The 11,679-nt window shown below is 44.2% G+C and overlaps 1 protein-coding gene across 5 annotated transcripts in view; it reads left to right on the top strand.

The window, feature by feature from the left end:
* The window catches only part of scyl3 (SCY1-like, kinase-like 3), a 33,948-nt gene that overhangs the window by 655 nt on the left and 21,614 nt on the right, over nt 1-11,679 (top strand). For 4 of the 5 annotated variants that reach the window (XM_055642104.1, XM_055642102.1, XM_055642101.1 and 1 more), the window contains exon 2: nt 7,593-7,778. In XM_055642104.1, coding sequence (XP_055498079.1) covers nt 7,593-7,778 — 186 coding nt within the window. Of the gene's footprint in view, nt 1-5,758; nt 5,935-7,592; nt 7,779-11,679 lie in introns of those variants that run through there. The other variant, XM_055642105.1, reaches the window with a different exon arrangement.

Below are 11,679 nucleotides of genomic sequence, written 5' to 3'. Positions count from 1 at the left end.
GAAACATGCATAAAGTGCTGGAGTAACCCTGGGTCAGGCAGCATCCTTGGAGAACACGAATAGGTGACGTTTCGGGTCGGGACCCTTCTGAGTCTGAAAAAGGATCCTAATCCAAAACGTCACCCATCCAGATGTTCTTCAGAGAATCTGTCCAACCCGCTGAGTCTGAGTTTCTCCAGCAGCTTGTATCTCCTCTCCCTCTGTTCCTTACATATCCCTCCATTCCTTACATATCCATGTGAGTTTCTAAAATGCCACTATTGGATCTGCCACCACCACCACTCCTGGCAGCACAGTCCAGGTACTCACCACAATGTGTAAAAACAAAAACTTACCCTACACCTTTCATTTAAACTTTGCACTTCTAACCTTAATGCTATGCTCACTAGTCCTTGACATTTCAACTTGGGGGGGGGTAAGATTCTGACTGTGTGTCCTATCTATCTATTACTTTAATAATTTTATATACTTCTATCAGGTGTCCCTTCAATCCCTGAATGTTTCGGGAAAAAAACAATCCAAGTTTGTACAACCTCTCTACAGTTAATGCAGGCAGAATTCTGGTAAACCTCTTCTGTATCCTCTCCAAAGCTTCCTCATACCTCCTGCAATGGGTGACAAGAACCGCAGGCAATACTGCAAACACGGCCTAACCAAAGCCCTACAAAGCTGCATCATGACTCTTATACTCAATGCCTTGATCAATGAAGGCAAGCATATCCAATGCCTTCTCTACCACTTTACCACTTCTTGATCTACTTGAATTATCACTTTAGGGAAACTGCAGACTTCAAACCCAAGATTTCTTTGCACATCAAAGAATATAATTTACAATATATATTAATGATTTGGATGAGGGGATTAAAATTAACATTAGCAAATATGCAGATGACACAAAGCTGGGTGGCAGTGTGAACTGTGAGGAGGATGCTATGAGGATGCAGGGTGACTTGGACAGGTTGGGGGAGTGAGCAGATGCAGTTTAATGTGGATAAATGTGAGGTTATCCACTTTGGTGGCAAAAACAGGAAGGCAGATTATTATCTAAATGGTGTCAAGTTGGGAAAATGGAAAGTACAACGGGATCTGGGGGTCCTTGTTTATCAGTCACTGAAAGTAAGCATGCAGGTACAGCAGACAGTGAAGAAAGTGAATGGCATGTTGGCCTTCATAACAAGAGGAGTTGAGTATAGGAGCAAAGAGGTCCTGCAGTTGTACAGGACCCTAGTGAGACCACACCCAGGACCACACCTGACCACTTAGCATGACCGCTAACACCCAGGACCACACCTGACCACTTAGCGGTCATGCTCACACCTGCATATAGACCCAGGGTGAAACAGGACAGGCCAACGGTCAAAGATGTCAGAACATGGCCACAGGGAGCAACGGCAGCACTACAGGACTGTTTTGAAACCACACAGTGGGCCATCTTCAGAGAGGCAGCAACAGACGACAGTGGCATCAACCTCCAAGAATATACTGAATCCGTCATCGCATACATCAACAAATGTATTGAGGATGTAACGGTGGTAAAAACCATCAGGAGGCGTGCCAATCAGAAACCTTGGCTAACTGGGGAAGTGTGTTCCCTACTGAGAATCCGGAATGCGGCATTCAAATCTGGGGACAACGAAGCATACAAACTGGCAAGGGGCAACCTATCCCGGGGGATCAGGGAAGCGAAGAGGCTGTACGGACAAAAACTCAATAGCCACTTCGAAAATGAAAAAGACACACGCCGCTTGTGGCAGGGATTTCAGACCATCACTGACTACAAGCCCCCCCCGATGCGGATATGCCAAAGCAACCCCTCCCTACCAGATGAACTGAACGAGTTCTACGCACGGTTTGAGGTTTTAACGGTGCACCACTGCCATCTCCCAGTGACAGTCGCTCAGGCTGTCCGCAGCCAGAGTTAAAAAGGCCTTCGCCAGCGTCAATCCACGCAAAGCTGCAGGGCCGGACAACATTCCTGGATGCGTGCTAAGAGACTGTGCCGAGCAACTGAAAGATGTCTTCACAGACATTTTTAACATCTCACTCAGCCAGGCAGTAGTGCCGAATTGTCTTAAGAGTGCCATCATCGTCCCTGTACCGAAAGAAGAAACCAAACCCAGCCTGCCATAACGACTTTCGACCAGTGGCCCTTACACCCATTGTAATGAAGTGCTTTGAGCGACTAGTTATGCAGCACATCAAAAACAGTCTACCTGCCGACCTAGACCCACTGCAGTTCGCCTACAGAGCCAACCGATCCACAGAGGACGCAGTCTCAACAACACTGAACCTCGTGTTGTCACATCTCGATCGGAAAAACACCTATGCCAGGATCCTCTTCATAGACTTCAGCTCCGCTTTCAACACAATCATCCCGCAGCAGCTGGTGGAGAAGTTGGAGCTGTTGGGGGTTGATGCTGGCACATGTAGCTGGGTCCTGAACTTCCTGTCGCAGCGGCAGCAGACAGTCAGGGTGGGCAGTAGGACATCAAAAACCATAGCCGTGAGCACTGGCTCACCCCAAGGCTGTGTCCTAAGCCCCCTTCTGTTTAGTCTGCTGACACACGACTGTACTGCCAGACTCAATAACAACTTCATCAGCAAGTTCGCTGATGACACAACAGTAGTGGGTCTCATCAGTGACAACAATGAATCGGCGTACAGGATGGAGGTGGAGCTGCTCACAGGTTGGTGCAAATCCCACAACCTCATTCTTAACGTGGGGAAAAACTAAGGAAATGGTGGTTGACTTCAGGAGGGCGGGGAAACATCACCATGCATCTCTGCACATCGACGGAGCTGATGTGGAAAGGGTCAGCAGCATGAAGTTCTTGGGACTACACCTGTCTGATGACCTGACGTCCACGGCCAACACCACAGCTCTGGTCAAGAGAGCCCAGCAGCGACTTCACCCCCTCCGAAGACTACGGAAAGCAGGCCTCCCCACCACACATCTACGGACTTTTTACAGGGGGACTGTCGAGAGTACACTGACATACGGCATCACTTCCTGGTTCGGGAGCTGCAAGGCGTACGAACGGCACCAACTGGACAGGATAGTGAGGACCGCAAGCAGGATTATTGGTGCTCCACTACCCTTCCTGCTGGACATATACAAGAAGAGATGCATCAACAGAGCCATCTCCATCATCAAAGACCCTTACCACCCATCACATGACTTTTTCACCATCCTCCCATCTGGGAAGAGGTACAGGAGCATCAGCTGCAAAACCAGCAGGATGCTCCTCAGCTTCTTCCCACAGGCTATAAGACTGTTAAATGAACTTTCCCCCCTGCCAAGTATCGCGCACAAACCCCCCACACTGCAGCAGAGCCACTGTTGTGCCGCTGCCGGTCGGAACGGCTGTTGAATGTTATTGAATGTGATTAGAGGGTTAAATTGTTCATGACTGTATTTTAATTTTAATTGCTATTTATTTTGTAACGAAAACTGAACGGACACTGGTTGAGAAACGTTTTTTTGTTTCCTCTGAGTATGCGAATACTCAGGAAATGACAATAAAGATTTACAATTACAATTACAATTACAATTACCTGGAGTATTGTGTGCAGTTTTGGTCTCCAAACTTGAGGAAGGACATTCTTGCTATTGAGGGAGCGCATCGTAGGTTCACGAGGTTAATTCCCAGGATGGCGGGACTGTCATATGTTGATAGATTGGAGCAGCTGGGCTTGTAGACTCTTATTAAAACATATAAGATTATTAAGGGTTTGGACATGCTAGAGGCAGGAAACATGTTCCCAATGTTGGGGGAGTCCAGAACCAGGGGCCATAGTTTAAGAATAAGTGGTAAGCCATTAAGAACGGAGATGAGTCCCCCCCCCCCCCCCCCCCCCTCCCCATTATAGAAGCATAGAAAATAGGTGCAGGAGTAAGCCATTCGGCCCTTAGAGCCAGCACTGCCATTCAATATGATCATGGCTGATCATCCAAAATCAGTACCCCGTTCCTGCTTTCTCCCCATATCCCTTGGTTCCGATAGATAGGTAGATAGACAGACTGACAGGCAGACAGACACCTCACCCCTATCTCCTCTGCGTCCCACAATTCTGGACTCGCTCTCCCACAGACTGAACAAGGATAGAGTTTCCCAGGGCCTCACCTTTCACCTCACCAGCCTCCACACGCAACACATCATTCTCCGACATTTTCCCAACTTTCAACGTGAACCCACCATCAGTCACATCTTCCTGTCACTACTCCTTTCTTCTTTCTTTGGAGACTATTCCCTCCACAATTCAATGGTTCATCCTTACCCAATCCACCCTACCCCAGGCAATTTCCCCTGCAAGCACAGAAGACTCTTCAGTCCCCAAACCCTTCTCTCACTTCTATCCAGGGATCCCAGCAGCCCTTCTAGATGAGACAGAAGTTCACGTGAATCTCTTCCAACTATGTCTATTGCATTCAGTGCTCCCGATGTAGCCTCCTTTACATCGGCAGCGAGACCAAGCGTACACTAAGGAACCGTTTTGCGGAATATTTGTGCTTGGTCTGCCAAGGACTGCTGGATCTCCCGGTTGCTAGACATTTTAACTCCCCTTGCCACGGTGACCGAGCGTGTCCTGTTGACCAGTGCCGGCAAGGGGCCACAACATTGAGCTGCCAGAACAGCCATGTCAAGCGGACCATGCAGCAGCAGCTGCTGAAGAAGGGCTTGCTGGTGCAGACCAGCGGCATCGGTGTCTAGTTTTAAGGTGAAACTACACACACTGCTGGTGTAACTGCAAACTGAATCAGTCTGAAGAAGGGTCCCAAGGTCAACTATCCATGTTCTCCAGAGATACTACCTGACCCGCTGAGTTTCTCCAGCACAATTTGCCTTTTTTTTGTATTAACCATCACCTGGAATTCTTTGTTTCACTTGGCTCATTACATTTTGCCAGCCAGATAAAAATTAATTTATGGTTATAGTTTTGCCAAAAGTGGTGCTGGAAGACATAATATTTAAGAAGTGTCTTGGGCTTATGAGTAGTGGTATATGAAAGATGTGTAAATTCCAGCTTGATTAGTTACAACAGTGCCCATTTATTTTGCGACAGCCAAAGCACCATTAGATATGTTGCTGCAAATAACATGCTGTGCTTGGAGTGTTTGCCAAGTTGGCCTTAGTTAACCTTCCCTTGAGTTGAGCAGTTTAAAATGGTCAATCAGTGATAGGAGAGCTAAGTGTTGCAGGAATATGTAACACTGAATACAGCTGGTTGAACAATGGCTTCTTGCAGTTGGTTCTGATCATATTCATAGCAAAATATCTTTCCTTCATTTTTCTTTGCATTATTTTCTTTTTCATCGTGTAATTGCTTCACTTTGCGAGTTAGGGACTGCCTATGCTATAAAAATAAAGCACCACAACCACAACATGGATAGGTGGCACTTTAGATCAGGATCCTTTTTCAGACTATCTGCAGGCAGGGGGAGGGGGGGGGGGGGGGGGGGGGGGGGGGGGGGGAGCTACATTACTTTCTCCAGCTTTACAATTTATAACTCTATCCTCAAGCTTCACATTTTGCAACTTTTTGTCATTTTATCATTGGGCACCAGTAGAGTTGCAGCCTTGCAGTGCCAGACACCCGGATTCAATCCTGACCACGGGTGCTGTCTGTATGGTGTTTATACATTCAATCCGTGACCTGCGTGGTTTGTAGGATAATTGGCTTGGTAAAATTGTAATTGTCCCGTGTGTGTGTGTGTAGAGTAGTGTTAGTGTGTGGGGATTGCTGGGCGGCGCGGACATGGTGGGCTGAAGGGCCTGTTTGACTTTTATCCTGCTTTTTTAATATGCGAGTTCGGTATTTCAACTGCGCCTGCCCAGGTCATAGGTCATTTGCAATAAACATTCTCGCCAGCTGAGCTGCTGTGTATATAAAGACCTGCGTTTCATCCTTATTTTCCAGTTTTGCTTCTTCGAGGTAAGAAAATACTGCTTTCAAAACTATTAACTAGGTATATTTATGGTTCATTTGTACAAAACTACGATGAATTTGTTGGTTTTATTGCTTTATGCTTCGGTGTTTTCATGCTTTATGCTTCGGAGCGTATAACTGTTATAGCAGTGTCAAACTAACTGTTATGTTCAGTAGACATAATATTGCTTTAAGCAATATTATGTCGTGTGAACATAGCAGTTAGTTTGAGACACAGTTAGTTTGATAAAAGTTATACGCCCATTGCAGTTATTGGTGTGCCTGGTAGGATCTTCGGCAAACAAACTTTTACAGTATTCTGTGATATATTTGGATTTGTTCACTACTTGCGCTATAGTAATGTAACTTTATCGATGGCAGTATGTAGGACATCGGCAGGAAGTGCGGTGACCATTCAGGTCGCTATGTGTTTTTTTTAAACTCAGCAGAAATAAACAAACTGTTGAAACAGGCACTCGCTCACTCTACTGCCATTGCAGTGTCAACCGTTGTGGGTCCATCATTTACATGCCGCTGGAAATTAAATCTCGCCCCACACTCCTCCACTCTCTCTCTCTCTCACACTCCTCACGAACAGCCACCCGCTACAATAGACGGAATGGTCCTTTCGTCTGTTATTCCTGCGTGCAGTTTCTGATGGGGCTGGTTTCACAGACTTAACCGTGACCGGCCGCATTTAACCAGGGCTCTGGGAACGCGGCATCTGATGGGGACGAGGAGGGTTCCATAGGGAAGGAAGGGACAACTAAGAATCCGGCAGCAGAGTGGCTCTGTTAATGGATTCATTCCACAGTGAGTTCAGTTCGGAAAGTAAACACGCTGGTAGATCCGCAGCTACTGGTTCAGGAGATCGATCCAATTATTGACCAACAGGCGGTTGAATCCATCTGTGACGGACTCCACAGTGAGACGTGTCCAAAGGAGCGGGTGTTCACTCTGATCAATAACTCAGGCACAGTGAACTTCACAATGTAAAACCGTCCCAGTTTAAACCGGCCTGGAGAGTTGCCTTGCCCGAGCACTGAGACAACTCTGGGCAAGGTCCCACTGAAGACAAGAACATTCTAGTCACTAAAAAAATACGCATGCCGGCCGTAGGTTGCCGACCCTTGCCTTAATGGAACATTCACACTGCCTGTAGGTAAAGCATCAGCCCACATTACACTGATACAGTCGCTGCCTGCCTCAGATTAAATATTTTTACATGTAAATTATGAATAAAGATAAGAAAATGCTTCAAACACAAGTAATATTTTCTTATTCCAGCAGCAAACACATTAAGGATTAAATGAAAATAATACATTCTGTAACTTTTTGAATATCTCATAATTTCAGATTAATGAACTGAACTAGAACTGGGACTACTCTAAGTAGTGTGTGAACAGCAGAACAAGAAAGGAAGCTATTGAGTTAACAGAATTCTAGATTAATTCATACACAGTTTATACAGCGCTGTGTTCGCTTGTTCCCCCCCCCCCCCCCCCCCCCCCCCGAGTGACCTTTGACGAACCCCATAATTCCTTGTGTTTATCGGAATACCAAACTCACTTATTATACTAGTAAATTGAGCTAACTGCTTGTGAGATGTAATAAAAATACTTATAATTGCTCATAATTAAAAATCACCATAAACATTGTTTCAGCATCTGAAAACCTTGCGTCACCCATGCCTGCTGAGGTTCTTATCGAGTACCGTTGAAGTTGATGGAATCCACCTCGTTACTGAGCGTGTGCAGCCATTGCATATGGTCCTGGAAGATATCTCAGCAGATGAGATCTGTGCTGGAATTTTTGACATCCTCCAAGCACTTATCTTCCTGCATGACAGGGTAAGTATGAGAAAGATCTAGAGAAAAGCAGTTGTTTAGTTCAGTAGAGACAATGCAACAATGTTTGTGCTAAGACATCTTTATTTGTAATATAGAATGGTGTTTATTGGTCATGTAGGTCAGGAAATAGAATCAGCTTGAGTGGAAGCAAGAAATAGAAAGTGACAAAAACTGCTGAGATTCGTTAATGGCTCCCTAAAAGGAGCTTCAGCATTGAATAGCTTGATTAAAGAATAAGAAGAGATGGTTTGAATTATCAGAGTTTTTTGCTTTTCTTGCAAATTGGTAAATGTAATTTGGAGAGCCTGTTCACGTAATGAATTTTGGAAAATTTCTTGGAGCATTATTTCATTGAACCAAGCAGGTTATTGAGCAATTTAGATTGTGACGTGTAAGAGAAAGCTTTGATTAGCAATCTCACAGTAATAGATTATCCGATGGGAAATGATTGTATTACAGAAATTTGTATTCAGTTTAGAATTAATGTACTTAAGTTTAGTTTAGCTTAGAGATACATGCCGACCAGCGATCCCCGCATATTAACACTATCCTACACCACACTAGGGACAATTTTTACATTTACCAAGCCAATTAACCTCTTTGGGGTGGGAAGAAACCGAAGATCTCGGAGAAAACACACACAAGTTATGGGGAGAACGTACAAACTCTGTATAGACAGCACTTATAGTCGGGATTGAACCCGGGTCTCCGGCACTGCATTCTCTGTAAGGCAGCAACATCATGCTGCCCTAAGTTCGACACATACAATCCTTAAAGCCAGCTAGGGTACAATGGAAAATGTAAATTTAATGATTTGCTGTTAGTTGCAAACAAATAAAGAAATAATTATCACAGAATATGCATTGCATGGAGAGACTTTGTAGGAAAAGTATTCCACCAGGATGAAATAATAAAATGAGAGACCATTGGATTAAAAAATATTGCCAAATATATAGTAATGTTGAAAATTTGGGAAAGGATTGGAGATTACCAAACGTGTCTAAAAAATTACAGGGAATTGAGATTGTGGGCAAAACTAACAAGAAATATTTATAAAGAAAGTGTAAGAATTTCTACATATCTGCAATAAAAGTACATATTTGGGGTGTGCAGGAGAAATTATAATAGAAAGATAAAGAAATGGCTGACACAGCAGAAGCCACAACACATAAACAGTGGGAATACAAGAATTTGATAAGAGTGAGGAACTTGAAACTGTGTAAAAACTATAGGAGAAACAGGGGATTAAGAGTTGTCAAATTCCTTCTGTTGTACAACCTACATTAATCAATGTTTTACTGATTAACTTACCTTTCCATTTGCTGTTCTGTTCACTGTGCTACTGTTGTTAATCTGCATAGTATCACGCTAAATTCACCTTCGGTTTGGAGATTCTCCTTCTCTCTGATATTTCGGTCCTTTATTGGAAGACTTTCTTCCCTCATCCACTTTGCAGCTTCATTTAGAATGTCTTGATATTTAACCAGGCATATTCTTTTATTTCCCTCTTTTATCTATTTGTGTATTTATTTATTTATTTATTTATTTTTAATTAGAAGTAAGTACAAAAATGTAGTACATAAGTATCTAATACATAATGAGATAATACAGTTCATGTACAACTTCTAGTTTCAAATTTAGCAGAATAGAACAGAAAATGAGACAAGTCAAGATACAGAAGAACCAGAAATATTCTATCCCATTTTCACAGCGCTCAATCTTTTTTTCAATTTTGATGCTGCAACCATTCATATTATAAGTAATATTTTCTTGCAAATAAATCCTTTTGCTTCTGCTAGTGCCATATTTTCAATCCCTTCATATTAAATAGCCTGTATATACAGATACTGTATTATACAATCCAACATGATTATTCGTCCTTGACATCTTGAATTAGTTGATCTTGTGTATGCCGCAACTGGTCTCATAGTTCTTGTAGAGTAAAGCTCTTCCTGCTCCTGATTATTGCCACTAAATGAATAGCACATGCAGATGTGGATTGAATGTGCATCAGATTTGGTCCAATGTTACTGAATAGCATTCCTTTAAGCTCATGTGAAGGACAGACTCCAGGGAGATAGTAAAAAGGAGAAAACGCAAAGGGCAAATGATGCCTTGTACAACAGTAGGTACTTTTAGAGTTGCTGTTTACAAAGGTGGATAGCAGATGGAGAGCTGCCAAAAACATATTCCTTGTTGAAGGCAGTAAGATCTTAACTAATTGCAGTGTCTCGTATAGTAATGTACTGAAAATCATAATTGCAGCATACACTCACTTAATTGTTGTGTAAACTGTATAGTCTCCTGCAGTCGCCTAAAAAGTCACTTGAGTGGTACTGGCCCATAATGGGCCTGTCCCACTGAGGCGACTCGTTAGGCGACTGCCAGGGACTAGTTTCAAAGGAATTCACCTACGACACCTGGCGACCACCTACAACAGCACCTACGACAACTTACAACAGCAAAAATTGTCACCACTGTCGCCAAAACATTTTCAACTTTGAAAATTTCCCAGAAGTTGCCTGAGGCCGCCCCAAAAAATCGCCTATGTGGGACAGGACCACAGGTGTTTACACATGTAAAATTCTACAATGAGTTAATGCATTGTGTCTAACCCTGTACTGTTTGCACAAAACTTGGCCTAGGGTTAGCAATACTTGCTGTTACAGTAACCACTATTATATGTCGTATTTGCCATGTTACTGGATACAATTAACTCATTGTAACAAATCTCCGCTTTAGTTATTTCTAAAGGCCCTCATCTGCTTTTATTTTTGTATGTCTTGCAATTTATTTTCCACTTCCTGGAGACTATGGACTTCTTTCCTACTGTTCCTTTTGAAGTAATATCTTCTGATTTCCCTCTTCAGAATCGATTTCAAGACTTCAAATTCTGCTGTTTGCTGCATTCTGGCTGTACTGTATGGGCCTAACATTATGAAATCCATAATTATGAATTCCCTCTACATTCTTTAAAATTTTGAAGACCCTCCGCTTAGTAATGCATCTGTCCCTCAACACATCAAACTCCATCTGTACTTGTCTTGGGCAGTTCAGTAGTCACTTAAGCAACAGGTCTTGTATATTTGAACCATTCTCTGACCGTGCACTGTCCCACCTTCTCAATTTATTGTCTGCCATATTTAATTTATACTACTTCACTATCAGTAGTTGGAGTACTTGTGGTGCGAGTACTATATTGAGCCTAATTGAACCCCCCCGACCTCCCCCTCTCCAACACCGAACGGTCTGTCCTCAACAGAGGTCTTACCTTTGTCCCCCTCCGTCCCCACCTCAATGAATTCCGCGCCCACCACGACCTGGAGCTCTTCTACCGTCGCCTCCGCCTCACAGCGTACTTCCATGGGAAGGAGTCCTCGCCCCCCACTGATGACCCCTTTTCCCGTCTCCAACGCACCCCCTCCTCGTGGAACCCCCCTCGTGGCCAATTTCCGGCTTTAGAACTCTTCATCAATAACTGCCGTCGCGACATCAACCGCCTCAACTTCTCCACTTCCCTGTCTCACTCCAATCTCTCCCCCCATGAACGTTCTGTCATCGACTCACTCAGCAACAACCCAGATTGGGTTATCAAACCTGCCGACAAGGGAGGTGCCGTGGTAGTCTGGCGCGCCGATCTCTACAAAGCTGAGGCCAAGCGCCAACTCTCAGACACCTCCTCCTAATTACCCCTGGACCATAACCACACTGACGAGCACCAGGCCACCATCTCCAGCACCATCACCGACTTCATCAACTCCAATGCCCTACCCGACCGAGCCTCCAACCTCATCGTTCCCCAGCCCCGCACAGCCCGATTTTACCTTCTCCCTAAAATCCACAAACCTGACTGTCCAGGAAGACCCATTGTCTCTGCCTGTTCGTGCCCCACCGAACTCAT

Source organism: Leucoraja erinacea, chromosome 10 (genome assembly GCF_028641065.1).
Source record: "Leucoraja erinacea ecotype New England chromosome 10, Leri_hhj_1, whole genome shotgun sequence".
Classification (NCBI taxonomy): domain Eukaryota; kingdom Metazoa; phylum Chordata; class Chondrichthyes; order Rajiformes; family Rajidae; genus Leucoraja; species Leucoraja erinaceus.
The sequence above is the reverse complement of the archived record's forward strand: the minus strand, read 5'-3'. Positions and strand labels throughout refer to the sequence as shown.